At 50.7% G+C, this 27802-nt stretch overlaps 12 protein-coding genes across 12 annotated transcripts; 5 read left to right on the top strand and 7 right to left on the bottom strand.

The window, feature by feature from the left end:
• Positions 1–464: 464 nt before the first annotated feature.
• On the bottom strand, positions 465–1643 carry N7484_004267 (S-methyl-5-thioadenosine phosphorylase; the record flags this gene model as incomplete). The annotated part of the gene is made up of 3 exons (XM_057114687.1): positions 465–862; positions 921–1430; positions 1529–1643. The coding sequence occupies 3 exons, from the start codon at positions 1641–1643 to the stop codon at positions 465–467; spliced, it is 1023 nt and encodes a 340-aa protein (XP_056974827.1).
• A 285-nt stretch (positions 1644–1928) lies between these two features.
• On the bottom strand, positions 1929–3479 carry N7484_004266 (6-phosphogluconate dehydrogenase, decarboxylating; the record flags this gene model as incomplete). The annotated part of the gene is made up of 1 exon (XM_057114686.1): positions 1929–3479. One exon carries the CDS (start codon positions 3477–3479, stop codon positions 1929–1931), a length of 1551 nt encoding a protein of 516 aa, XP_056974826.1.
• Positions 3480–3882: 403 nt separating this feature from the next.
• N7484_004265 (sugar phosphate isomerase/epimerase family protein) lies at positions 3883–5039 on the top strand (the record flags this gene model as incomplete). The annotated part of the gene is made up of 2 exons (XM_057114685.1): positions 3883–4323; positions 4383–5039. The coding sequence occupies 2 exons, from the start codon at positions 3883–3885 to the stop codon at positions 5037–5039; spliced, it is 1098 nt and encodes a 365-aa protein (XP_056974825.1).
• A 209-nt stretch (positions 5040–5248) lies between these two features.
• prnC (delta-1-pyrroline-5-carboxylate dehydrogenase prnC) lies at positions 5249–7152 on the bottom strand (the record flags this gene model as incomplete). The annotated part of the gene is made up of 4 exons (XM_057114684.1): positions 5249–6377; positions 6435–6796; positions 6846–6953; positions 7012–7152. 4 exons carry the CDS (start codon positions 7150–7152, stop codon positions 5249–5251), a joined length of 1740 nt encoding a protein of 579 aa, XP_056974824.1.
• Positions 7153–7726: 574 nt separating this feature from the next.
• On the bottom strand, positions 7727–9688 carry N7484_004263 (uncharacterized protein; the record flags this gene model as incomplete). Its single annotated transcript, XM_057114683.1, has 6 exons — positions 7727–8089; positions 8143–8945; positions 9028–9137; positions 9192–9204; positions 9258–9410; positions 9475–9688. 6 exons carry the CDS (start codon positions 9686–9688, stop codon positions 7727–7729), a joined length of 1656 nt encoding a protein of 551 aa, XP_056974823.1.
• Positions 9689–10598: 910 nt separating this feature from the next.
• On the bottom strand, positions 10599–10949 carry N7484_004262 (uncharacterized protein; the record flags this gene model as incomplete). Its single annotated transcript, XM_057114682.1, has 2 exons — positions 10599–10640; positions 10725–10949. The coding sequence occupies 2 exons, from the start codon at positions 10947–10949 to the stop codon at positions 10599–10601; spliced, it is 267 nt and encodes an 88-aa protein (XP_056974822.1).
• A 186-nt stretch (positions 10950–11135) lies between these two features.
• N7484_004261 (proline dehydrogenase family protein) lies at positions 11136–12618 on the top strand (the record flags this gene model as incomplete). The annotated part of the gene is made up of 2 exons (XM_057114681.1): positions 11136–11716; positions 11769–12618. 2 exons carry the CDS (start codon positions 11136–11138, stop codon positions 12616–12618), a joined length of 1431 nt encoding a protein of 476 aa, XP_056974821.1.
• A 386-nt stretch (positions 12619–13004) lies between these two features.
• On the top strand, positions 13005–14057 carry N7484_004260 (putative proline utilization protein PrnX; the record flags this gene model as incomplete). The annotated part of the gene is made up of 1 exon (XM_057114680.1): positions 13005–14057. One exon carries the CDS (start codon positions 13005–13007, stop codon positions 14055–14057), a length of 1053 nt encoding a protein of 350 aa, XP_056974820.1.
• A 558-nt stretch (positions 14058–14615) lies between these two features.
• N7484_004259 (Zn(II)2Cys6 transcription factor) lies at positions 14616–17431 on the top strand (the record flags this gene model as incomplete). Its single annotated transcript, XM_057114679.1, has 6 exons — positions 14616–14698; positions 14773–14904; positions 14974–15239; positions 15292–15377; positions 15438–16072; positions 16123–17431. The coding sequence occupies 6 exons, from the start codon at positions 14616–14618 to the stop codon at positions 17429–17431; spliced, it is 2511 nt and encodes an 836-aa protein (XP_056974819.1).
• A 297-nt stretch (positions 17432–17728) lies between these two features.
• On the bottom strand, positions 17729–19140 carry N7484_004258 (BUD22 family protein; the record flags this gene model as incomplete). Its single annotated transcript, XM_057114678.1, has 2 exons — positions 17729–18841; positions 18901–19140. 2 exons carry the CDS (start codon positions 19138–19140, stop codon positions 17729–17731), a joined length of 1353 nt encoding a protein of 450 aa, XP_056974818.1.
• A 502-nt stretch (positions 19141–19642) lies between these two features.
• Positions 19643–20641, bottom strand: N7484_004257 (complex I 30 kDa subunit family protein; the record flags this gene model as incomplete). The annotated part of the gene is made up of 3 exons (XM_057114677.1): positions 19643–19696; positions 19752–20401; positions 20470–20641. 3 exons carry the CDS (start codon positions 20639–20641, stop codon positions 19643–19645), a joined length of 876 nt encoding a protein of 291 aa, XP_056974817.1.
• Positions 20642–20834: 193 nt separating this feature from the next.
• On the top strand, positions 20835–26693 carry N7484_004256 (CCR4-NOT core ubiquitin-protein ligase subunit MOT2; the record flags this gene model as incomplete). The annotated part of the gene is made up of 5 exons (XM_057114676.1): positions 20835–21082; positions 21144–21210; positions 21296–21411; positions 21481–23669; positions 24487–26693. The coding sequence occupies exons 1-5, from the start codon at positions 21030–21032 to the stop codon at positions 26691–26693; spliced, it is 4632 nt and encodes a 1543-aa protein (XP_056974816.1). The 5' UTR covers positions 20835–21029.
• Positions 26694–27802: the final 1109 nt, after the last annotated feature.

The following is a 27802-nucleotide window of genomic DNA, read 5'->3' as shown; positions in this document are numbered from 1 at the left end:
GCTCAATAACTGTATCGTCGGCCTTGGAACCACGATTCTGATCTCTTCGGTTCTACTTTTACAACTGATGCCAATATGAAAATAGAAGGCATACCATGCGGCGTAGATAGGTCTAAAGTCATAGTGAGCGGGTGTCCTCAACGGTGAGACTAGTGGATGGGGAGAATATCGGCCAGGGAAAAGTGGATTGCTGGCATGCGGAGCAAACATAAGTGCCCTTCCCGAATTGGGATTGAACGTTTCCTCAAAGCCTCGGAAGTGGACACGAAATGGATTTTCTACGTGTTTCTTCATAAACATTGGCCAGTTGTAAGTCAAACCCATATACAACGTTAGTCGGCAGTTCATTACACTTATGTTCATATATATATATATGTTTCATGCATGTCTTATATATCCCGAAATTTATGTGCCATATGCTATCATCAAAAATATGCAGCCCAAGGTTTCCCTGGGTATTCGGCCTATTGGAAGTAGTCGGGGAACAGCCAGGTCAGCTTCTTCCGGGCCTCGGGGCTCCAGTTCGACTGAGGGGTGCTGAAGCCAAACTTCACGGAGCCAGCGAGGTGCTTGGCGTGAACCAAGTCAGAGTGCTCGTCGCTAGCCAGAGCGTCGAGGACAGCGGTGACGAAGCGGCGGGCGTTGTCGGCGTTAGCCTTCATGTGGCCCATGACCATCTCAACGGTCACATCGGCGGTAGACTCGTGCCAGCAGTCGTAGTCGGTAGACATGCAGATCATCTGGTAAGCAATCTCAGCCTCGCGGGCGAGCTTAGCCTCCGGGAGAACGGACATGTTGATGACGCTGCCGCCCCATGAGCGGTACATCTTGCTCTCGGCGCGGGTGGAGAACTGGGGGCCCTCTATACAAAAGGTATTATGATTAGTGAATGTTTGTTGAGCAATTTTCGGTATCCATACCCATGCAGATAATGGTGCCACGGTCGTGCAGGACGACACCGTCACCCTCCAGGCTGTGTCCGCACTCGCGCACGACCTTGGCAATGCCCTCATCGAAGGGGTCACCGAAGGGAACGTGTGCAACCGCACCACCTTCGAAGTAAGTCCATGGCCGCACACCCTTGGTACGGTCAATAATCTGGTCGGGGATAACAAAGTCACGGGGCTTGATTTCCTCCTGCAGACTGCCGACGGCGGAGAAAGCAATGATGCTGCGAACACCGATGGAGCGCAGAGCGGCGATGTTGGCACGGGCAGGAACCTCATGGGGAGCAATCTGGTGGTGGGCGCCGTGGCGGCTCAGGAAAGCAATCGCGACAACCTTGTCATTGTGCTTGCAGTGGTGGTGCAGGATGGTGATGGGAGAGGAGGGTTCGCCCCAGGGAGTGGAGATGGACAGGGAAGCAACCTGAGTGAATCCAGGGAGCTCACGCAGACCAGTGCCACCGATGACGGCAATTGGGACGGAGCCTAAAGGAATCTCGATCGTCAGCTATTGTAACAAAGTGGGGTGAGGGGCGGGCGCTTGAGGGAAATGCTAGTGAGGGGCTTAGCTGGAAGATACACACCCTCGTAAGTGGTGGGAAGAGCAGCCATTCTTCTTGCGTATTGTTTCGGGGACTCAATGCGACGAAGAGGTTTTGAGATTGAAGAGAGTTGACGAAGTCCCGAGAGGCAGCGCATACTGTATTAAATTTCAACGCGACTGCCCCGCTCTTATTGGACCCCGCCCCACGTGCGTTCCTGAGGCCACAGCTTTACCGCCCAGAGAATCGGTTGTCCATGGATTCAACCTAAACGATACTACGAATGCTAACAGTCTTCTCCATTCACTGGTTGGTTGAAATATCGGGTTCCTATTTGGTCCAGCTCATATACAATTCTCTTTTCAAATAACAGGAAGCTACACATGAACAAGTGTTTCCAATCTATATATTTCCCTGAACAGGGTACATACCTTCATTGACATTAAGCCACCTTCCACTCGTAGTGGTGAAGACCCTTGTGGGTAGGGCCCGGATCTTCGCCGGCAACACCTGGCTTGTTATAACTGTGAGCACCAAAGTAATCCATCTGCGCCTCCATAAACTTGGTCGGCAGCGCCAGTCCACCCGCATACTTCAGATAGTCCAGCGTCGCAGAAATCGCCGGCAGATACTGATCAGTCTTGGTGCCCTCAATAACAATATCCTTCAAGGCATCAAAGCTATTGTGCAGCTCCGTCGAAACTGCATCAATGGATTTCATATTGGACATGCTGGTCTTACCTGATAGCGGAGGCTGCAACAGATCCGCAATGTAGTCGGACTGGATGATACAGCCTGCCCGCCAGATCTGAATGCAGTTTCCCAGATCAATATTCCAGCCTTCATCCTCAGAGGCTCTGGAAATCAGCTCCAGTCCCTGACAGAAAGACGATAGGAAAGAACAGTAAACCGCCTTGCGCAATTTCTCGAGCATGGCCTCTTTCGAGATCCGGGTATTTTGAATGGGACGAGGCGACGGCATTTGGAGCTTCTTAGAAATTTGCACTCGCTCTTGGCGATTTCCGCTTGCAATACGCATATAATGGGCAGCTGCTAAAGTGGGACAGGAGACGTGTCGTGAGGCAGATTCCATGAGCGACCAGAGGGGTGTTCCCTCAGAACCATCGTCGTCCTGGACCACCTTATCGAGAACATCATCAAGAACGAATCCACTGCTGCCGGTTCCTTCTCCCTTTCCATCACCGTTGGGTGTTCGCTTCGTTCTGAGGATATCGGCCCCGATGTTGATCAAGAAGTTGCCCCGGAGTTCACCGCGAGAGTCCCATTGCGCGAATATATCTCCGATTTCCTCGTAGCCCATACCCAGACCATAATGCATGAAAGACCATGCTTCAGCAAGTGTAGAGAGCATTCCACCTTCAATACCATTGTGGACCATCTTGACAAAATGTCCGGATCCGCCAGGGCCAATACGAGTAACACATGGGGTGCCACTCTTGGGATCCTTGGCTGCGTACCTCTGCAGCAGAGGCATGATCAGCTCCAACGCCTGGGCATCTCCACTGGGAGAAAGACTAGGTCCACGACGAGCAGACTGGTAGCCACCGGAGACACCCATGCCAATCCAGGACACGCCGATCTCAGCACATTCTTTCTGACGGCGTTCGGTCCGGCGATAATTCTCGTTTCCGCCATCTAGAACAATGTCGCCTTTCTTCAGGTCATGCTTGATCATGCCAAGAACCGAATCTGCAGGGTGGCCATGTGTAATGGAGAACATGAATATTTTGCGCTCTCCGCCCTCGAGACTTTTCGTGAATTCGTCGACGTTGTAGAATCCAGTAATCTTTCCTCTGACATCGTTGGCGCTCTTAGCCCAGTTTGTAACTTTATCGACGTTCTTTTTATCCACGTCGAAGACTGATACATCGAGGCCCATCTCGGAGAAAGCAAAGGTCATCATCGATCCCATGCTGCCCGCGCCGACCACGCCGATGCGCTTGAATTTCTTGATCGGGTCTATATTCGCCATGATGGTTGCCCAGTATATTGAACAGATTGTTTGGTCTATTCAATAAGGCAAAGGCTTAATAAATTTCTTTGAATGTTAAATTGGAATGAGAAATAATTTGAAGAAAATGAAGCCTTGATTCGCGTTCTTGAACGACGATTTGTGGCAACCGAAACGGAGTCCCGGGGAACACACACCTTGTCAATATGTGGTCAGCGGCGATTACGAAGGCAATTAATTTCTGACCTAATTTCAGATGGAGACGAAAACCTGGCCACATCTTGTGACATAAGGCAATCATTATACATGCTGAAGCTTATGATGTACAAGTGACGAATCTGGCATTACAATCTTGCGTCATAATTTACACGTCAATTCCAACGTCCAACACGACTGACATACTCCTCAACACCACAAAATTTCAATGATCAGAAAAGCTCTCAACGTTTATCAAAAAGTAGTAGCCGGCAATATGAAACCAATAAGCCGCCAATCACTAAAAAAAATCCCCCTTTCCTACGCCTCCTGCTCAATTGGCTGTGGACCAAACGACACACTCGGGCGCAAACTAGAGGCCATCAGCAATGCAGGATTCGTCTCAATTGAGCTTTCTTACCCTGATATTGTGGCATTCGGCTCTCAGGTACTCGGATACCCCGTTCAACCTGATAATTACTCCGTGCTCTTAGGTGTCGCCCGAGATATCCGCCGACTATGCGACGCGAATTCATTGACAGTAATGATGCTGCAGCCATTTGCGAATTTCGAAGGATGGCCGCAAGGATCAGCCGAGCGCGAGGAAGCATTTTCGAGAGCGAAGGGCTGGATTGAGATGATGAAGGTTGTTGGGACTGATCTTCTGCAGGTAAATTCAACATTAAACCCAGGGTACAGAAGGTCATGACCAAGCTAAATGTATATTAGGTTGGCGCGACAGATACACCCAAAGAGAAGATATCAACTTCCCGGGATACCATCGTCTCCGATCTCCGTGAGCTAGGCGGTATGCTAGCCAAGCATAACTTCCGACTCGCCTACGAAAACTGGTGCTGGTCTACCCATGCACCAGGCTGGAAAGATGTATGGGAGATCGTGCACGATGTGGATCTCCCAAATGTCGGTCTCTGTCTTGATACATTCCAATCATGCGGGAGCGAATGGGGCGATCCGACGACCTCGTCAGGATTGATCGAAACCGAATCGCGTGAGCAGCTGCAGGCCAACTGGCATTCAAGCATGCAGCAGCTGGCAGCTACTGTCCCCGGCGACAAGATCTTCCTATTGCAGATCTCCGATGCGTATAAAGTCTCGCCTCCGCTTGAAGACAAGGTCAGTGGAGGCTTACGTCCGCGTGGTCGCTGGAGCCATGATTTCAGGCCTATGCCATATGATGGAGGATATTTGCCAATTGAAGATTTTGCCAAAGCGGTTTTGCAAACTGGTTTTAGAGGGTGGTTCTCTCTGGAGATCTTTGATGGGGGACCTGAGGGTAAGGGGAGGTCATATGAAATGAATGAGTTTGCGAAGAAGGCTATGGTCAATACGCAGAAGCTTTTGGATAATTGTGCTACAGAGCCTTGATAGAAGTGAGATTCAATGGAAGTATTCAAATTCGAATATTGTGTACAGTAGGCGAATTTGCCTCGCATAGTAATTTTAACAGCCCAAAGGTCCTTGGCGGACTTGCTCAAAGTAAAGGAAACGCCGGGTGAGAAATGCAGGGTAGACGCCGTGATGTCATAAGGCATGCAGTGCTAGTTGGAATGCGCGAAAAGCACATCCACCTCATTTTAGTTGGAGTTGCTGGGGTAGGCAACGGTGTAGGTGGGGACGAACTCCTCCTTGACGGAACGCAAGCTCACGAAGCGAGACAGCAAGTTGGCGCTACCAGCCTTGTCGTTGGTACCACTGGCACGGGCACCACCAAATGGCTGCTGGCCAACAACAGCACCGGTGCTCTTGCAGTTGATGTAGAAGTTACCAGCGGCGTTCCGGAGAGCATCATCAGCCACGCGAATAGCCTCACGGTCCTGAGCAAAGATGGATCCAGTCAGGCCGTAGGTTCCAGTGGTGTCGATCTTCTCGCAAATCTTGACAAAGTCGGCTTCGGTAGCGTCATTGTAAGAGTGGATGACAATGATGGGGCCAAAGAGCTCCTTGGACAGGAGGGGGTGGTCAGGGTTGGAGGTACGGTACACGGTGGGGGAAATGTACCAGCCCTTGGAGGAGTCGTAGGTACCACCGGCAAGCAACTCAAGCTCGGGATCGTTCTTTGCCTCATCAATAACACCAGCCAGCTTGTTGAAAGAACCCTCATGGATGACCGGGCCGCAGAAGTTGGTAAAGTCAGACGGCTCACCAATCTTCAGCTGCTGCACTTCAGCAGCGAGCTGCTTCGCAAACTCGTCGGCAATAGAAGATGCAACATAGGCACGAGAAGTGGCGCTGCACTTCTGGCCCTGGAATTCAAAGGCACCACGCACGGTCTGGACCACGGCGTTGCGCACATCGGCCGACTTGTGAATCAGGTGGAAATTCTTGCCACCGGTCTCACCCACAATACGAGGGTAGCTGCGGTATTTGCCATCCGCCACTCCCTCTGAGATCTTGCCATAGAGCATACGGAAAACGTCTGTGCTGCCGGTAAAGTGGAGAGCGGCAAATTCGGGGTGGTTGAGGACGGAGCTGGTGACCTCCTCGGCCTCACCGGGCACAAACTGGATTACATCCTTGGGCAGACCTGCCTCGAGAAGAATCTGGTGAACAAGCCAGTTGGAGGCGATGGCAGAGGGAGAAGGCTTCCAAATCACAACGTTGCCCATCAGGGCGGGTGCGCCAGCCAAGTTACCACCAATAGCGGTGAAGTTGAAGGGGCTGATGGCGTAGACAAAACCTTCGAGAGGGCGGTACTCCAGGCGGCTAGAAATTATCAATATCAATACTTTCAGAATATCCAAATTCACAGGGATGGCTTACTTCCAAACACCAGGAGCGTGGTGAACGGGCTGCTGTGCGTAAACCTCCTCGGCATACTTGACGCCAAAGCGGAAGAAGTCAATCAGCTCAGCAGCTGAGTCAATCTCCGCCTGCCATGCATTTTTTCCTTGTCCTTGCATAGTCAAGGCCATAATGTCATAACGGTACTTGGTAGAAATCAAGTCGGCGGCCTTGAGGAAAATGCTGGCGCGCTCGGCAAAAGGAGTCGCAGCCCAGGATTTGCGAGCTGCAAGAGCCGATGCGATGGCAGCATCAACATCGGCCTTGGAAGCATTGGAGTAGGTTGCTAGAGGAGCGTGGGTGGCTGGGTTGCTCTGGGTAAAAGTCTGGGAGTTTTTGATCTGTTCAATATTAGCATAACTCTTCGCTTGGCGACCAAATTTGCCATACCTCTTTTCCAGCAATAACGAGAGGAACGTTGAAGGGAGACTTCTGGTTGACCGAAGCCAAAGCATCTTCGAGACCCTTGCGGTCTGCGGAGCCGGGAGTGTAATGTTTCTGAATATCATTGTCAGCGAGTATCCCTGGCTGTGCGGCTTCAAAAGCCTCGACTCACGTTTGACTCGTTGTTGATCTGGGGAATCTTGAATGTCGCGTAAGTGCCCAGCGAACGCGAGCTTGAGCTAGGGACGCGGCATGCAAGTGACTGCCAGCGAGACAATGGCTGCGCTCTAGCGCGCAAGAGGATTGACTGCATTGTGGTGTTCGGAAATCTATGAAGGAAAGATAAAATCCAAGCTGCTTGGATCCGAAATGTAAAGAGTTAAGATCGAATTGAAGAAAAAAGAACGCGGGGTACACATATGATGAAATGACCGGCTATCACCGGCGGTAGCTATCGCTCAAAAGTGAGCTGCCAGTACCCTGTACCAGGTGCAGGAGCCGGCAGCGAATGATAGGCGGCCGGCAGCAGTCCCGGGTGGGGCAACCGGGCCGGAGCTCAGCAGAGGAACAGCGCTTATTGGACAATCCATCATGATCTTCAAAGTGGGGAACACCCATGTTCTGTACCCGGTACAGAGTACAATCGACAGAGCTCTGACACTCCAGATAACAAAAACCCAGTCGAGTCTCGGAGATCAAAATAACAGTCCCGCAAGGAAGATAAGCATTTGAATTATCCTACTGCTGATAACGGTATCTAGGGTGGACCAAGGTGGGTCGAGGCGATTGTCAATTCAAATGCTTGATTCCATTGGTTTAATCAAAACTGCCACGCATGTACACGTTATAACATCTAATACACCGTAGAAAACATAGATAGATCTAATTTATGCAATCCACCACCAGACACGTTCTAACCAATTGCGGGGCTGCTTCTCGACATCCAGTTCACACATCCGATCAATCTCCTCTTTGCCAGAGAAGATATCGACATCTGCAGCCGGAACCATCCATGGCGTGCGATACCAAATTTTATGACCAAAGTACAAAGCAAAGAATATGGCGAACACAATGTAAGACACCAGGAAGCCGGAGGCTGTAAAGGAGCCCGGGAAGAAAATGGTGTACCCGTTGGTGATTGCCAACAACGAGACAACCACCAAAGCATAGTATGTGCCCCAGGGTTGGAATGGTGTCTTGAATGGCCGTGACTCGAGCATGCCATGAAAATCAAGAGCTCGGCGGAAGCGCTATGTGGGAAAATGTTAGCAGTCGGTCTGAAAAATGGAATACGATCACCAACCAGATAAGCTACGCCAACAAGAATCCAGGAGAGGAAACCTCCGACCGTAGTGATGTTGGTGAACCAGTAAAACACATCAGACCCTGAACTCGATAGGTTCAAGAAAGCAAGCAGTCCAATCGACCAGGTGACCAGCACCGCGGCGTAAGGTACACCATTCTTACTGCACCGAGTGAAAATCTTGGGTGCTTGACCTTCACAGGCAAGCGAGTAGAGAGTTCGTGAGCCTGCATAGACCCACGAATTTCCAGAAGACCAAGCAGAAATCAGGATGGCCGCGTTGATAACATGGTTGAGGCCACTGATTCCCGCATTCTGGATGCCAATCACAAAGGGACTGGCGCCAGCACCCGATGAGCCACTGGCGACGCCCTGAAGAAGATTCTTGTCATTGTATGCAACAGTCACTCCGATCACTAGACTTCCGAGAACGTAGAACGCAAATAGACGGTAGATGAAGCGGTTGGTAGCTTTGGGGATGTTGCGGCGTGGTGCGACAGCCTCACCAGCGGCAGTGGTGATCAGTTCGGGAGAGAAAATGAAGGAAAATCCAGATTTGATGAGAGCTGTCCAAAATGCCAGGAATCGACCAGTGTTCACGTTCGGTACCAAGTATGGCTCCTTGAATGCGCCTGGGTGCTCCCAGTATCGGAAACCAAGTCGGTCGTGGCTCGGTCCACCACCGAAGAAAAGAACGACGCCAAGGATAATGAGACCAATGATGGCGATGATCTTCAAAGATGCAAACCAGAACTCGGCCTCACCATACCAAGAGACGGCGACAATGTTGAGAACGAGGATAACTGTGAAGTGAGAATCACGATTAGCCTACCTCCTTGACTAGGAAAGAGTGATTCCGGAATTATCGATTGGGAATTGACTCACCCAGAAGAATAATTGCGATCCATACTCCAACACTAACATTGATAGGCCAATATTGTATGACTAGTCCCGCTGCTGTGACTTCTGACGCTGTCAGCATCGAGAATGAATACCTGCCAGGGTTTGTTAGCTTCGTCGACATAGTTTTTCCAGCATGCTCAAATTACCAATAGTTATACCCTAGACGTAATTTGTCAGTACTTTTCATGGAAAAGAGGCAACTCAGAACATACCAACAGCGAACCCCAGGCTTGGCTCAGTGAACCGATTGATCAAATACGGCACGGAAACACCGCGCACGGGCAGGTAAGTTGTCATTTCACCCAACATGTTCATGACAAAGTAGACAACAGTTGACATAACAATATATCCCATGAGAAGGGGAGCTAGTAACTTCACGTTAGACTGTGCTTTGCTGGGATTCGTTACTCGAACCCATCACAAATTTACCTGGTCCAACTGTCGACAAGGTCGATCCACTTCCAACGAATAATCCCGTGCCAATACAACCACCCAAAGCAAGGAATTGAATATGACGCGAGCTCAGTCCGCGATGTGTTTCACCACTGTCTATTCCCTCCACCTCGCCTTGCAGAGTTTTTGGTTCCTCATAGAAGTCCAGTGGGACCTTGCCCTCTTCCATCCCCTTGGGTGATGGATCCATGGTGGTTCGGCAGGTCAAAGAGATAACTTAGGTAGAAAAAAAAAGTAACAAAAGAAGAGGAAAAAAGAGCATGCGGGAAACAGCCTTCGAGGAAGGATATGAGCGTTTTACTACATTTAAGTCTCAAGTACATACGGACAGATAATCTAGGCTTATATTTCATGGGAAATAGGGTTCAGGATTAAAGCCACGAGGCGTCTACACATGGAGGGAGATAAGACAACCGAGCAAATAAACAAGGTTTTAACTTTTTTTTTTTTTTTGACTCGCGGGGTAAATTGGAAATCTCTACCGATTAAAAAACAGCCTCAAAGAACTCAATTGGCTAGGTGCCATGGTAAGAATCACACATTTGGATAGAGGATGACACAAGGTTTCAAAAGACCGGGCGATGTGGAGTCGCGTGGTTCTTATCGGCCCTGTAAGTCTGTATGCCTAATCTCGGTCTCGGAGGACCTCCTATCGGTCCGGTATGGAGGAATCGATGAGGTTATCTCATGTGAAATAGGAACGATTCCTGCGGCTAACTCTAATTCGGTACCTGGGTACCTTATCATCTATAAGGCCAGGTGACAGTATTCAATGTTTCTAGGTAAGGTTCTCGGCCCCATCTAGAGCTTAGCTTAAAGGCTGCGGGTGTCGATTGCCATCTGGGGATTCTTGTGGATCTATCTGGGGATACGGGGTAGCATCGTGAAAGATGGGGATGCAGGCATTTATTATGAAGTAATAGAAACTCGATCAGGAATCTCTTGGTGATCTAAATTTTGACCTTAAAGATCGGGCTGCCAAGGAGAAACAGACGCGCGACCGTTCGTAGCCGGGGGCACGTGATGCTTCTGCAGGCGATTGACCGGCCCGGTCAATCTATGTGTGGCCCGTGCAGCAGCATCAACCGGCCCGTATCGGGTTACTCCAACAATTGAACAGTGGTAGCCATCTCTACAGGGATCTGGAGACCACATGATGTGTTCATGCAGGTTAGAGTTCAGGCAAAGCTTTAATACCGGTGGCAATATCGAAGTACCAAACTTACCCCAATCAAAGGCAAGCCGAATCTCAATAATATCGGGATTCCGGTGGGGTTATTTAGACCGGGATGGCCTGCAGTATTCGCGATTCCATGAATCATGGAAATTGTTCGTTGGTCACGAGCCTGTATTTCCCACACCGAGAAATGAACGGCTGCAAACTGCCGGTTGGCCATGTTATTGGGCACCGTACCGGTCGGCGCTTGCCACCGGCTCTTGCCAATGTACATAATTTATTAGTACGCCTAGTGATCTTTATCTTCAGACCTGTCTGCTTTAAACCTTGGATCCAATATTCACTTTATCCAAACAAAGCTGAATTCGCATTCTTCAATCCAGTTCTGCTTTGCTCCTTTCTTCCTCTCCGTCGCCTATCCTTTCAATAGTCTTAATACATCGCTATCATCGTCTTATCAATGAAAGCTGCTCGGGCTGTGCGCGTGCCCCGCGGGCAGGCCACTATCAGCCGTGCCAACACTCGACTAGTGAGCGGTACTGGCAACGTCAAGTCATCTGTTGCCGCAACTGCAAGCAACGTCTGGCAGCCACTATCGCCGCCAACTCCACGCAAGGCGTTGAACGCGCCACTTGCCAAGTTGCCTTTGTCATCCGTCCTGCGCTCGCTGTTGGTGCTATCAGTCTCATCCTCTCCACTTTTGCTCAAACCTTGCATCTACACTCTATCATTGTTGGCAAATCCTCGTTCCGCACTGTGGGATGTTTCCAAGAACCCACTGCTGAACTTCTTGGTGAAGCACACAATTTACAAGCAATTCAACGCTGGAGAAAGTAAGGTCGAGGTCCAGAAATCTATCGAAAACATCAAGGGTCTAGGATGCCGAGGTGTGTTGCTTGGTTATGCTCGGGAGGTCTTGGTTGGCGAGAACGAAGACGCCGCCTACGACGAGAAAGCTGCTCTCGCCGAGATCCAAATGTGGTTTGATGGTACCATGCGCACAGTCGATATGGCTCAGCAGGGAGACTTTGTTGCTCTGAAGTAGGTTTTTCGCTTGATCTTTTTGTCAGCTTTATTCTAACACGCTTCATAGATTCACCGGCATGGGTACCGATGCCCTTCGCCTCCTCCAGAAGGAAGCCGCACCATCTGAATTCATGGATGCCTCTATCCTGAAGGTGTGCGATTTGGCAATCTCCCGAGGTGTTCGTTTGCTCGTTGATGCCGAGGAGCAGGCTGTCCAGCCTGGTATTGAGGCATGGATCATGAAGTACCAGAAGTACTGCAACTCGCAGACTCCGGGGCGCGCTATCTTCTACGGCACCTACCAGGGCTACCTCCGATCAACACCTTCTACTCTGGCACGTCACCTTGAGACCGCTCGCAGCGAGGGATACACACTGGGTGTCAAGCTGGTTCGCGGTGCTTACATGAAGACTGAACCTCGCCACCTGATCTGGGCCACGAAAGAAGAGACTGACCAGTGCTACGATGAGATTGTTGAGGCTCTCCTGACCCGCAAGTACAACTCCATGTTGCAGTCTCCCTCGAAGGACCCATCCGTCCAGCTGCCACCTGTCAACGTGATCATCGCCACCCACAACCGTGAATCTGTTCGCAAGGCCCACGCCATCCGTGTTCAGCAGGCTGCCCATGGAGAAGACTATGGTGTTGATCTGAGCTACGCCCAGCTTCAGGGCATGGCTGATGAAGTGAGCCTTGAGCTTCTTCAGGGCTTCGAGAGTGCTGAGGCCAGTGTGGGTGCGACACCCATGGCGGCACCCAACGTCTTCAAGCTCTTGACTTGGGGTTCCGTCAAGGAGTGCATGGGTTTCCTCTTGCGCCGTGCCATTGAGAACACCGAGGCTGTTGGACGTACCAAGGACTCCCAGGTGGCGATGTTCGCTGAGTTGAAGCGCCGGATGATTGGAGGCAGCAAATAGAGATACCCCTTTGCTTCAGTCTTGCATGGTTCCATATTCATAGCTTCTTGATTAGCGGGCCATCTGCTTAGCTTTTCCTTTCTTTTTTCATGTCCTTTGGCCCCAGGATTTGTTCACTGCCCTTGCGCAGGCTGGGATGCATTTATGATGGGCGTTAGCGTTTGATGAGTCATGTTTCTTGTTCATAAAGGTGGTTGCTAAAATAGACAACTCTTATCCTGATAATCAAAATCGCGAAGTATCCGGAATGTCCTTCCAATTGTGGAGAAGCATAAATTAGGCGCTATCGGGGATACCCCTCACCAGATCTAATGAGCTTTTCTTTTTACCCCAAATCAAATCATCCCAAACATCTACATCAATTCCACGAGAGCTTATCACTCATAATGCAAATCCTCTCAGAACCAAATGTATCGCATATTTTCCGCAGTTTAACAAAGACGCAATGCCACGATTTCATCAGGGTCCTTGGCTCCGCACTTGTGGGGTACAGTGCTGAATCCAAGCCAACAGTCCCTGAATCAGAGAAATTGATCCATCAGCCATTGCGCACCGTCTTCACAACAAAAGCAAACAACTCATGCATTTTCATGCCAGTCTCAGATACCGCTACCTCAGCCGTGAAAGTTGTCACGGTCGGCAACAGCGGTATCCAAGGGACCATCAACATCTTTTCACCCGAAGGACGACTACAGGGTCTTCTTGCTGCCGCAGAGGTAACCGCATTCCGCACAGCCCTTGCATCCATGAGCCTGTTCGTGCGGTGCAGTAAGCTTCACAAAGAGAATATTCTTGTGATGGGATCGGGTCGTCAAGCCGAATGGCATGCCCGACTTGCACTACTGCTTTACCCGGATTTGATCCGACGGGTAACTTTTATTAATCGGGGCCGTCAACGACTTGATGATATGGAGCGCGATGTTCTAGGTGAATTGCGAAAGCGCTATCCTAATGTTTCTATTAGCACATTTGCCAAGGAGGGTGCGGCGGACTATGACGGGAGGCTTTTGAGTGAGCTGCAGGCTGCTGATGCCATCTTCAGCTGCACACCGTCGACAGAGCCAAACTTCAAGTTTGAGGCGCTGCAGTCTGCTCCTAAACAGCGCTTTATTTCTCTCATTGGCTCGTACAAGCCGCATATGCGTGAAATCGATACTGAGACTTTGCTCTCTGGTGGAGGCAAGGTCTACGTTGATTCCAAATCGGCTTGTTTGGAGGAGTCGGGTGAATTGATTACGGCTCAGATAACGGAAAGCCAATTAGTAGAGATGGGGGACATGCTGGGAGAACAAGGCTTGTCAGGGAATATTGAGATTCCGAATGGATGCAATGTTATCTTCAAGTGTGTGGGAATGGGGTTGATGGATCTCGTGGTTGGGAAGAAGCTGCTTGAGATTGGAAGCGAGCAAGGACTAGGAACAAGTGTCGATGGATTTTAAGTCATTCTTTACTATACAAGACATCTTGCGTGGTTGGTTTTCGACTAGTCTAGAGATTTAGAATAGGCCACTTTCAGGCTAGTTATGCATGCACTATCCGATCTTGGTTCGTCGTACATGTGGATCTCATGCGATGCTAAGAAATTTAGCCCGACGTTACATAAACTGTGGTCAATTGTGATCAGTAGCGTAGCTTCATGAGCAATTAGTGTATATGTGCTGGTTTTTGCAGGGTGTATGGCTTGTAATCTCCAATAGTTGACGTTAAGCAGACCGGCTCTCAGCCGGGATCAGTGACCAAAGGACAAAGTCTGCCAGGATGCGGGGCCGCGGACCGTGGGAATTGTTATCAGGACCGATAAGTGCCACCCAATTCCTTTCCGACTTTCCTCTTCCTCTCTTTCCCCAGAACTTTATTTCTCGAATTGATTCACTTCCCCATAACCACTCAGGTGGCTCAAGGTTTCCGGACGTGATCCGTGATCCGTCTCCGCTTTCTCCGCTACCTTCTCCGCAGACGATGCCCGGCCGACGTCGACCTAGTTGACACTGCCTGTCATGAACGACTCGACCTCGACTCCTGCGCCGCAGCAGAAGCGCCAGCGGGTCGCTGAAGAGAATCGCAAGCGAGCAGTCAGAGCGTATGCAGATCCCTTTATTGCGATTCAGAGCGGACCGAGGACCCCAATCCGCTAACGTAACCGGGCTTTTGCAGGTGTGATGGCTGTCGCAGAGTGAAAGAGAAATGCGAAGGAGGCGTGCCATGTCGTCGATGCCTTCGCTATCGCCGACAGTGCAATTTTACTCACATTGACCCGGTTGAAAAGAGCCGGTCAACTTCTGTTTCGTACGTTGTGGCGGTGTGGCAATGTGCTCCTGGAAAAGGCCATGTGCTAACATTGGAATGCGGGGATAGGTTACTTGACCGTGCCGCTTCAGTCAGTCACCATGAAATCGTCGAGGCAGAGCGTGTCCGCTATATGGAGCGCATCCTATCATACTATGCGCCGAATCTCACATTCGATATCCAATCGCTCCGTCAAGCTGCCGAGGACCTGAAAAGCAAACACCGGGAGTCGGAGTCGGATGCGCTTTCCACAAAGGTGGATGCCAATGAGCTGGAGGATTTGGCCATTGATGAAGAGGATTTCACAATCAAGGCACTTCCTAATAATACAGCTCGTAAGTATCCTTTTTCGCGGTCATGGATTTCTCTTACTTACCCCGATGGCAGAATACTCCGGTGAATTTTCATATCTGAATTTCTCTATGAAAATCCGCAAGAAAATCGACGAATGGATGAAGACGGCAGCACCAGATGTAAGCTTAAATCTGCGCAGCCAATGTTCAATGTTCAAAGGAAGCCACTAACTGGTACAGGCTTCATCTGAAGTGGAACCATTTGAAGATCGATGGCGGGCCACCCAGCTTCAGTCAGGGTCATCCTTGGTATCATCTTCCATCACTTGTCTTCCTCCCCGCTATGTGGCTGAGTTCTTGGTTCAAATATTTTTCAAATATGCACAAACCAATAACTTCTATGTCGAGGAGGATTGGCTTTGCCAAAAGCTGAATATTTGCTATACCAATCCTTCCAGTTTGTCATCCGACGATGCCGGTGCTGTTTGTGCAATCCTTATGGTACTTGCAGTTGGCACGCAATTTGCACACATGGAGTCGCCCACTCCAGTCAATTGCTTGCCCGTAGATTCTGCAGCTAATCAAGATCATCACTTCTCAGAAGATGAGGTTGGTCTAACATTCTATCAGTTTGCGTCAAAGTTGCTACCAGACATTATTGCTACTGCATCCGTGCGGAGTGTGCAAGCTTGCCTCTTAATTGGAACATATCTGTTGCCACTGGATACTTCTGGGCTGTGTTACACATATTTTGGTTTAGCTCTGAAGTTGGCCATTCAGAACGGAATGCATCGAAGGTACCATGGAGAAGGGCTCTCGTCCCGGATGATTGAAACCCGCAATCGGGTTTTCTGGACAGCTTACACTATTGAAAAGTCAGTCACATTCATTTACCCACTAGGTTCTTACTCTAACAAGCATACAGACGCATTAGCATCCTGCATGGTAGACCTGCATCTTTGGCAGATGCAGATGTCGATGCCCCGTTCCCTGTTGATTTTCCCGGGTTGATGCCAGCGACACAGCAGTCAAACCACACCAACATGGTCACGTTGATTACATTGACTCTGAAACTTGGACAAGTCTCAAATGAGATTTCCTCTCTGAGAACATGCCCAAAGGGCCAACAACAAGATTGCTTAGAGCGACTGCTCAACATTCGCAAACACCTTATTGAATGGTGGTCCACATTACCTGAGGAAACAAGCTGTCGAGACCTTAATCCTGCGGGTCCACTGTTCAGGTCCAATGTACACTTGAAGCTCGATTACTGTCTGACTCGAATATTTATCGGGCGGCCATTCCTCTTCAGTAACTTCAAGGCTCTGCAAACACCTAACTCTCAAGCTTTCAAGGGCCCATCTGGAATTTCCAAAATTCGAACTACCCTTGTCACGGATTGTGTAGAGGCAGCCTTGGAGATCATCGACTTGTGCCGTCTGCTTCGAGATGAAACTGGTCTTGCTCGTGCGTCGTTCACCGAATTCAGCTCGTGCCGTGCGGCACTATTGGTTATACTAGCTCAAGGGCTTACGAAGCGCACTGAACGCCTGGGTGCAGCTTTGGAGCAAGGTGTATCCCTTATTAAGATTATGTCAATGGGTGTTGGCTCTGCCCGCTCCGCCGTCAGCGTCATCGAAGCACTCGAACGTGCGATTCGTCGCCTTGAAATGTGGAGCGAGTCCCAGCAAGCGCAAAACAATGGCGGCAGTCTTGAATCCGCCTATGATCGTTTCAAGAATTGGGAAATGCTGTGGAAGACAGGACCTGTCTCACCTTCTACGGCATCATCCTGGGAGCAAAAGAATCTTCATACCGGTGATGGTCTCGGTCTCCCGCAGCAAGGCATGCCCTCTCACACACCTGCTCCCCTTGGCATTGATGCCGTCATCTCTGGCATGCCCATCACACCCGCCACCGCTACCTTGTCAAATAGCAACAACGGTTCTGATCAGGTGATTGGCGGGCCAGGTCAAGAAATCCTGAATGCTGATATCCCTAATACCGGTGTTCCTCCGGAGGACTTCCCCTTATCCCATCAACCGCTCTCTCAGATGGCACATTTCGGTTTCGATCATTTTGTTTCGAATTTCCCGCAAGAGCTTGGGGAGTTTACTGCACTTCCTTGTTTTGAACCGGAAGCCCAAGGTAATTCTTCCGGCATGGTTGGCACGGAAATGAAAACTCCTACGGGCAGTACGGATTCGCATTGGTTACAGTTTATGAATGAGTAATGGGCTACTCCATTGCTTGTTGGCCTCCCTATTTTACCGGCGAGTTTCTTCTACATCAGGCTTTGTTTTCCATCAATATACCATATGCTGCAAGGCAGTGATTACTCTGGTTCTTTGCGTTTAGGCGGGTTTCTTGTGATCAGGCTATGATCGATGCCTTTGAAGTTTTATATACCTATCATCCTACAAGATCATATTTCTACACACTTGTCATACAATTCTCGTAAAGGTCTCCACGAAATTTCTGTCGAAACGGCACCAAATGTCTTGATAATAGGCCACGAAATATGAATACTGCTAATCGAATGTAAGCTTCTTTCCTGAGAAGACAGCAGCAGCCTGTTCCTTTTGCTTTTTCTTTGCTTCCCAAGAAGGATGCAGAGGTCCCGTATCATCAGCGGTCTTAGCCTTGTGGCTAGAGAAATCGCCAGCAGCACGGCGTTCTGCGCGATTAAGTGGTCGTGCTGGATCACTCCCGTGTCCACCGCGTCCACCACGTCCACCCCGGGCATCTCTAGCACCGCCCGCAGCACCAGTTGCTCCCCTCTTAGTATCCCATCCGCTATCCCTATTGCGTTTTTGATTTTTCTGTTCTGCCAGCACATGGTTCGCCTTTTCGCCGAACTTCTTCTCCCACAACGCACGTCGCGCTTGTTGACCCATGCGGTTTTTCCGTTTCGGGGGAGCAGCAGCCGCGGCAGCTTCGTCATCTGTTGCTTCTTCTTCGGAGCCAGACCAGTAGCCGCCGTTCATGAGAGATGGAAGGAATGTTGTGGTCTGTGCTGGGGCCTTGCTGGCCTTGGTCTTCTTAGGCGGTGGTGAGGAATCTGATTCTTCTGCCGAGAAGTCGGGAGATGGCGAACGAGAGTAAACAGAGTCAGAGATGTCACCTGCAAGGCGGTCGTCGTTTTCATCATCCTCATCCTCATCTGACTCCTCGCCTTCGGAGCCAGAGCCTGGGGCTAACCGGGCATCGAATTCAGAAAAATCTTCCACAGATGCATCGTCACCCGAAATGGCCATATCTTCAGCGCGAGAAACTCCCTTTCCTTCATCTCCAGACTCAGAGCCCGATATGGACCCCTGTTTCTGCTTGCGCGCAGTCTTCTCGGACTTCTCTTTCGAAGTCTCATCCTTCTTGGCCTTAGTCTTGTCTTGCTTTCCAGCAGGAACATCCTCGATGCCCAGCAATTTCCGAATCTCGGTCAAAATGGGTGTCACTACATTCTTCACTGGGTTGGATTTAAACAGTCGCGCAATGATGTTGGCTTCCGCGGTACTCTTAGGTCCTTGCGTAGAGACACTCTTTGCCTCTTCGAATTCCTTGAAGATCGGGTTCTCTGCAATGCGCTTTGTCTTGGAAAGCTGTTTATAGAGGTATCGCTCGGCAGTAGTCTGGTAATCGAGTTTCTGGTGCGCAGAATTGTCATTATTCCAAATTCGCAAGTTGCAAAGCCGCTGGTAAATACCTTTAATGCTTCCACTTCCTCTGCCAACCGCGCCAAGGTCACTGAATCGTACGGTGCTCTGGCAGTCTTCTCTCGGCGACTGAGCTTTTGTCTCTCGAATCCTCGTGCGGTCTTCAGGCCTTTGATTATGATTTGTACGCTTTGGTCGAATTTGTTCGTCATTCGCGCGGCTCTCATTGAAAGCTTGCGAGTGTCCGACGATGCGGGACCGTTGAAATCGGAATGCTTGCGCTTTGGCATGTTGGGCGACTGTGGTACCAGAACGGCAGTGCAAAAATATGAGAAGTCGAAAAGTATCTCTCAGCGTTTTTGAATCTCGGCGGTGGTCCGGACTTTTTTTTTCTGGCGCGGATCATTTGCCAAGTCTTTCCGCCTCTGTCATCTCGGGCAACCATTTCCTTGGGTCTTAGCTTATAGGTTATTCAAGTTCTTCGCATTGCGAAAGAGGAGCTTAAATGGAAAGTTTCGATTGAAAATGGGATGTAAATCTTCGATTGTGATCAATAGCGCTCACTCTCTTGTGATGGTCACTGTGGTTAATACTATGAGTACACAAAGTCGATGGCTCTTGCTTATCTACCAGGGCATGCACTCGAATAGTGGAGCGACCGAGCTATATATATTTCCGTGGCACTACAAAGACCAGCAGCGCGCAATGTATTGGCGAGGCAAAAAAAACCATCGATTATTGATATGTACATACAGACATGACAAAGAAAACTAATACGCGTACAGATCCTTTCTATTTCTTTTCTTCCTCCTTCGGCGGCTCAGGCTTGGGGGTAGGGAGCTTGAACTATAGGCAGATATTTAGCAATTGCTCTAAACTTGCAGAGAAAGGTTTCACTTACGGATTCGGGTGTGCGGTTCTGACCAGCACCAACGGGCTCCCAGGCAGTAGATCCGCTCTCGAAGTTACGGAAAGCCTGAGTAAGCTCAAGAGGTTCAATGACAATACGTTTCTTTTCCTCATCGTAGCGCAGCTCAGTGTAACCGGTCAAGGGGAAGTCTTTGCGGAGAGGGTGGCCATCGAAACCGTAGTCAGTCATGATACGGCGCAGATCAGGGTGGCCACTGAAGAAAACACCAAACATGTCGTAAACCTCACGCTCGTACCACAGGGCGCCCTCGAAAAGACCAGTCACACTGGGAACTGGGGTAGCCTCATCGGCGTAGGTCTTGACACGAATGCGAGAGTTAAAGCGAACGCTAAGCAGGTTGTAAACGACCTCGAAACGCTGGTCGCGGGTGGGGAAGTCGACACCAGTGATATCGGAGATCTGAGTGAACTCGGCGGAGGTGTGGTTCTTGAGGAAGCTCATGACGGGGATGACACCGGCGGGAGGAGTGTACACAGTCAACTCATCCTTCCAGACGGTGAATTGTTGGACGTATTTGGGAAGGCAGGACATGATGTACTGTCCGTAGGTGTGCAGACTGTCGGCCTTGTCCTGCCACTTATCGGCCGGGTTGACGACCGGGGCACGGAGAGGGCCCTGAGCTGAAATGATGAAACAAGAATGTTAGTTCCATTGAATTTGTCCCAATTGACCAGAGACAATCACGTACGAGGCCGTTGCGCCTGGCGCATGTTTTCTGGCTCCGGCGCCCCCGGTTGTGTCGAGGCCTTAGCAGCATACTGCAGCGAAGAGGAGGAGAAAGCGCGAGGAGCCATAGCCCTCGAGGCCGAGGCCATCGATCGGCCAGTTCCCAGGCGCATCAAAGAGCGTGCGGATGCCATTGTGGTGAAGGAGCAATGGCTGCGGGCAGGAGGGGGGACGAAAGGCACGTAAGGCGGATTGTGAGGATCGAGGTTGGTCGAACCTGCCAGTCATGTGACATTTACATAAGCAACGCAGGAGCTAGGCCCGATATGGTAATGCCAGCAAAATGAAGCCGCGCTTCAATTTCCTTCCCTTCCTTCACCCCGTCCATCTCCCCACGATCCACCCTCCACCTCCCTTCCCCTCCTATTTTCTTTTTATTAATTCTCCGTCCTTTTTCATTTGTTCTGGATCTGGAGTAGTGTCTTCTCGTCTCTTTTGTCTTTGTGTACCTGATTTGATTGGGTGCCGGCGTTGAGATTCCCGTGTCGTCTTTCCCCGTTCGCACAGTTTTTCACCGCGACCATGTCTAGTCGCCAACAAATTGACTCCGTCATCGACGATGATGATGAGTTTTGGTATGCCACAATCCCATCTTTTGCCAGAATCCGCGAGGAGTGGACCTAACCCACTTTATAGCCCCCTTTGCATCGAAGAGTTCGACCTTTCCGACAAGAACTTCAAGCCATGTCCTTGTGGATACCAGGTACGCCGCCTCCCTAAACCATACTCGGATGACAATCTTCATCGCCCTCTTTTCATACGTACTTATCATGACCTTTTACTTGCAGATCTGCCAATTCTGCTATAACAATATCAAAACGCACAGCGAAGAGGGTCGATGCCCGAACTGCCGCCGTCCTTATGATGATAGCACGATCCAATACAAGATCCCTGATGCGGAGGAGTGAGTTATCCCACACTGTCATTTACTCACATATTTCCAGGTGCACTGACCCCTCTTTTCGCAACTTAGGTTCAAAGCCGATTTGGCCTTGAAGTCCCGCAAGGCTGCTGCAGCCAAGAAGAAGGAAGCCGAAAGGCGTGAGATAGAGGCTTCCAGCAGGAAGAATTTGGCAGGTGTTCGTGTTGTGCAAAAGAACCTGGTTTACGTCATAGGCCTCAATCCCACAATCCGTGACGAGAACCAGTTGTTGCAAACGCTTCGAGGCAAGGAATATTTTGGACAATATGGTGAGATTGAGAAGATTGTGGTCAGCAAAGCCAAGCCAGGGGGCAATCCACACCAGGGAATCGGCGTTTATGTCACATTTTCCCGCAAGTCTGATGCTGCGAGTTGCATCACGGCCGTGGATGGCTCCTCTAACGGCGATCGTGTTCTGAGGGCTCAGTATGGAACGACTAAGTATTGCTCGTCTTTCCTTCGAAATGAACCGTGTAACAATCGCAACTGCACGTTCTTGCATGAAACAGGCGAGGATAGCGAGAGTTACAGCCGCTCCGATCTTTCATCCATGAATACCTTGTCCAGTCAGCGCCAACATCCGCCGAATATTACTCAACCTCGCCCTATCCAGCCGATGACCCACACCATGCGCCGGCAACCGAGCAAGGACGACTCTCTCAGTGGGCGCTCAGTTGTCCCTGACGGGCCCGCGCTTCCTTCATCTGCCAGCTGGGCAAATAAAGATCCCACAATGAGAGCTAGACGGGCCAGTTTAACCGGTAGCCAGGCGTCTCAGAGCCCCCGCCCTGCGAGCGTTTCCGTTGCCATCGCCGCTGAGGAGCCCAAGCGAGTCGAGAGACCTTCCCCAGTTGTCCAGGCAGTACAGCGAACATCATCACAGTCTGATACACGGTCACCAATTTCCCAACCCGAGCCTCCCAACAAGCCTGTCATCGAAACACCGAGCGCATTCGACACCTTAATCCGGGATATGATGTCTCCGGAATTCCGATTTGTATTTTCGGCCTCTGACCTCCCGGTGGATGAACTCAAGCATATCCAGAATTATCCCTCTTTTATTGACCCTTACGGCGGTGTCAAGCGCCGTGCTATGCGTGAGAAAGCAGACAAGGAGCGTGCTAGTCGTGAGAGTGAGCTTGCACAAACTGCCCAAACTGCAGCAGCAGAAGAGGATAGTAGGGAGGCTGGCAGCCTACAGCTTGGCGGAGAGCCAGAAGATGCTAACCCTCCTCGGGGTCGTCAAACCCGTGAGTCTCATGGCGCTATTCAACCTCCATCTCAACAAGGCACAGCCGATAACTCTACTGTTGGGTCTCCTGTTTCAGCCACAAGCCATCAGTTCCATGGACTTAATCTGGCTGGACGAAGCTTGACTCCACTCCAGCAGCAGCAGTTGATGCTCCTCAAATCAGCAGGTAACCAGCAGGCTGGTCTGTCAGATCCTCTGGGCACTGCTGCTCTGGACCAAGCTGCACAGGTTCGCCAGGGTGTTCTGCAGAACCAAATGGCAGCCCAATATGCGCTTCAAGCTCAAGGCAGGCAGTCGTCTCGCTTTGCCTTTACGAGCGACGTCAACACAAAGAACATTAGCAATGCTCGAATGTTGAACCAGATGCAACAGCCTGGTACCCCGAATCCGCTCTCAGCGCCAAGCCCTCAGCACGGTCTTGCTGGTGGTTTTTACGCGAGTGGTGTTCAGGGCCCCCCTCCTGGTTTGAAGACAGCAGGAACTCCTCCCATTAGTGGCGGTGGAATGTTCGCTCAGGGCCACGGGTTTACTTCAAATACCAACGTCGGGTTGGGATCAAATGTTGGAAAGCACGAAGCGACGCCAGAGGCGATGCGTGAATTATTACGGGGGCGAAATGGTACGAATATTGGTGGTGTGCAAGCCCAGGAGGCCGCAAAGCGTGAGTTCATGTTCCCTTTCCTTCAACAGCACCAAACCCCACCTCCCCTGACTCCCGTCAATGGCCTTCTCAGCTCTTTCTATGGGTCCCGGACGGGTACACCACCTGACTCTGGTGGCTCACAGAAGCAGAAGAAGAAGGGAAAGAAGCACAGACACGCTAACACTTCCTCCGGTGGAGGTGGTGTAGTAGATCTTGCAGACCCGAGCATTTTACAGGCGAGAATGCACCAGGTTGGTGCCAATGCTACTGCTGGACAAGCGTTGTATGGGAGTCAGGGCCAAGGTGGGTACAACCCCTCGATGATGTACGGCGGTGGGTTGAGCCGTTGGTGATTCCCGATTTCCATTTCCTTATATTTCACCCTACACCTTCCATGACTTCCAAGTGCATTTTTGTATCTTCCCCTTCCATGTGTTTTTCTCGCCTTGCTTTTAACGGGCCTGTATCTTCTGATGACATGATTTGAATTCCCCTTTACTGTTCTCCCTGTCAAGTGCCGGGACTGCATCATGCTCTTTTTTTGTTCTTTGCAGCCAAACAGGTGGCACTGGATCAGTACGATTGGCGGGCGTGCCAGTGACGTATTGTGATTGCCTTGATTTCTCTTCAATCATTTCCATATGCATGCATGTTCTTTATCCCGGCTTTTTGTCTTAACCCGGTTCATGGTGTTCTGTTTCTCTTGCATTTTGTGGACATACCTCATGTCTGGGGGGGAGGTTTTTTTTTCTGTTGGCGGCTGGTGTTTCCCTTTCATGTTTTTCTTGCATCCGGATCTTCGCATGCAGCCATCCTTGGTACCGTGAACACCGTAGGTGTTTTGTGCATGGATTAGTGTACGTTAAGACCTCCCTGCCCTGATATCACCAGCTGGAACAGGGTCTTATTCGAAACCAGTTGTCTCACTGTTGCCGTCTACATAGACCCTTTTGCCCTACACTGTATCTGACCCCTATGTGTCAGTGCCCGTCGTGTAATTATCTGTTGGCACTCTTGGACCTCGCATAATTGCCCGGATAATCGTTTCGCATAGTCGTTGCCCTTCGCTTGACCCCTCATGACCCTGCCTGCTCATTACTATTACCTGCACCTCTCACACGTTGCTTTGCTGCGGGACTGGATGCTAACTAGCAACCAATAGTGGATGATGACTTCCCTCCTCTCAGCAGCCAATTGAAAGATAGCCAGCCTATCGATACATTTGGTTTCCTGAAATCTCAACTTCCCGGTGATTCTACTGGCCGTGCAGGCACACCCACCCTTCCGCCAGGTCTTCCTTTGCCCCACGCTCACCCGGCATCTGCTATATTCCAAGAACAGAGCGGCTCGTCTAAACCATCGTCTCCGGCCCCCATCGTGCCTCCTGGACTGGGGGGCACTCCATCTCACTCTCGTCCAATTAGTCCTGAGTTTGGCATTCGCACAGGGAACTCATCGGTGCGCACTAAGGATGCATCTCAAATCTCTCTGGGATCACCCGTCGCGAAACCAATTCGTAAGCCTCGAATTCAGAACAAAATAGACGTTCCTGCTTCTAGCGATGATAGAGAGACCGGTGGATTAGATAGTCCTGTGGGTGCAAAGGCCAGCCCTGCTAGCGTGAGCGTGCCGTTGTCATCGCAAGAGACCTCTTCTGTGCATTCAGAGCGAGCCCTATCTGGAACGTTTACATCTGCCCTATCTGGGACGTTTGCTTCTGCATTTACGGCGCGACCTGGCTCAGTTTCTGCTGTCTCTGCTATTGGTTCACGACCAAACACTCCTCTTACAACAACCTCTCGTGTTTCTGATTCTTCTGCCCCTCGCCAGACACGCATCCTCCGTGTCGTTGACACCCCCAAATCTGAAGCATCTCGCCACGTTGGAACCGCCTCAGCTGCTGGCACCGGCAAGTTAGGGTCTCCAAGACATAGTGTTTCTTCCATCAGCAGACCAGATACTCCTGGTGAATTCGGCTCTGAGGCAGAGCTTTATCCCTCCGGCTCTGTATCTCGCTCAAACTCCCCTCCTGCTTCGGGTCGCATTGGCTCTGCTCCGGTGCGTGCGGTCACTAAGAGTCAGGCCAAGAAAGAGCGGAGACAGAAAGCGAAAGAGGCAGAAGCCAAAAAGGTCGAAGTCTCTTCCGTAGCCGAAGAACCCGTTCAAGCTCCAATCATGGGCCGAAAGCGCAAGACCAAGAAGGCACCGGCCACTGCCCTTGAGACAGCGGATGCCGCTCCGCTCTCTGCTGAGACCTCAACCCCCGCCAAAAACCGTGCTGAATCGCCCAAAAAGGCGGAGCCCTCACGCGTGGAACCCAAAGCTGAATCTATCAAGAAGGTGAAGGTCAAGGAGCCAATGGTGGAAGAGAACAAGGCACCCTCCGAGGCACCCTCTGTGGGCGACGAGCCCGCTGAGCCCAAGACCCCCCCTGAGGCTTGGTACTCTCACAACACTATGGGGCAGCTACTCAAAGATGCCGAGGAAAGTGGCCGTTCGATCAAAGACTTGTTCATGGAACGCACCAAGCCCCTACATGCCCTGCTTGCCGAGATGCACCGAGAGGGAAAAATTGATCTGAACAAAAGCTCCTTGTTCAACCCTGCCAACCTCAGCCAACGCGGTGACATGAAGTGCACTGCCGATGACTATGAGGACTTGAAGCAACCTACTGAACTTAACGAAGAACATCGCAAGGCCCTCCTGCGTGGTGAGCCCGTCCGAGTGGGTACTCAGGCCCTCAAGACCCGTTGTCTTATCACTCCTCGGGGTTGCGTGCTTCGACATCTCGAACCCGAAGAAGAAGAGCGATACCTCGAACTGGAGAAGAGTCGGAATGGAATCATTGATGTCTTCCCGGTCGGCGACGATTCGAGCAACATCAACGGTGGCCTTGATGCCCTTTTCGTGAACCCTGAGAAATACAACATTTTCTGGGTGGACGACGCTATGGCCCAGATGGGATCCTCCTCTCCCGTCCTGGAGCCCACCGATGCCATTATTCCGCCCAACGTTCTTTCCGCCATGGAGGCAGATAGCACCCGCAGTCACGACTGGGCCGTCGCCCACTCTGCCGAGCTTCTCCAGACCACCACGGCCGCCGTACGCTCCTTCGCCGCTGCTACCGCCAAACAGCTGCTCGGCTCCGCTGCCATCCCTGGCAGCAACCCTACCCTCGAAGATGTAGCGGCGATGACGGACGAGGAGCTGAAGAGTCTTTCCAGCAAGACACAGAAGGACCTAGAGACTACGCGCAAGGAAATGGACTTGCTAGATAAGAAGTTCGCCGGCCTGCTGCGCCGCAACAAGAAGCTTCAACAGCAGGCTCTGGCTCTCACTGAGTCCGCGAAGCCGAAGCAGAGTGCATGAACTAGGGCTTCTCCGCGGACAGGGTAGGATAAGATATTATCCCTCATGGTTCTCGCCCCTCGCCGCCTGTGGTAGCAGCCTTGATCCATTTTTGCGATGTATGTTTAACCAAGAAAGAATTTATTAAAATTTTTACAAGTCTGTCTCTTTGTAATCCCGTTGATTGCCCGTAATCTCCGAGTTTTAGCCCCAATGTCAATGAGTACATCACCCCGTGGACCTTGGAGAGCAAAGCTTGGCCCATACACGTCGACAGATGCTCCTTGACCTTGGAAGTAATCAGGGCTATCAGGATCAGGATCAGGAATTGATAGATGAGGAAAAAAGGTCAGATGTGGAATGTGCAATGTGAAACGAGATAAATTAAAGCGGGGGCTACTTTTACGTGGCGTGCATTTTGTTTGTGATCCGCCCGAACCTGCACCAACTTGGTGGCGCTTAGCACCCAAAATGCGGTCAATCAATTCCCCTGAACCCTATGACCTGTCAAATGTCAAAAGAAATGTCCGAGAACCCTCTCTGACGACATTCTACTGCAGAGCCAAGAAGAATCGGAAACGTCTCAGCACGCGCCGGTGGCATTTATGCCAGATTTCTGAGTGAGATTCATTAGGCGAATCTCCCCTAGCGTCGGTTCCACATCGTCCGCAATGGTTCGTTGGATCGATCGAATCATTAGCTCGACAAAACGGATGCTCGGCCTTGTGCTCGGCCATTTCCGCCCTGATTTACCTCTAATCTTGACTGGATCCTGAAACAAGTGGCTGGCCATTTCATTCGATACCATGTGTTCTGGCAGATTAATTGGTGATTCCTGTTACGCCATTCGCTCCTGGTGGCTGCTAACGCCGTTTCTCTTTGTATGATGTGGATTTGACTGTGGGTTTTTCCACAATGGACTGTTGAGGGTCTGGAATGGATCTTCGGATCTGGGTCCTCCCAGGGCTTTAAGTATAAACATGCTCTCCGTCCCCGATCTTGAGATTGGCATCAGCCTTTCCACGCTATCGTCGCTCCTTATTTTTCCAGATCATACAGCCCTGGTGGTTAGTTGATCATTACGCTCCTTTTTTTACATTCTTACCCTCCTTTTTTTCATCTTCAAGATG

This window comes from Penicillium longicatenatum (assembly GCF_028827895.1).
Source record: "Penicillium longicatenatum strain IBT 33135 chromosome Unknown contig_2_segment0_segment0, whole genome shotgun sequence".
Lineage (NCBI taxonomy): Eukaryota > Fungi > Ascomycota > Eurotiomycetes > Eurotiales > Aspergillaceae > Penicillium > Penicillium longicatenatum.
This window is presented reverse-complemented; position numbering and strand designations above follow the sequence as displayed.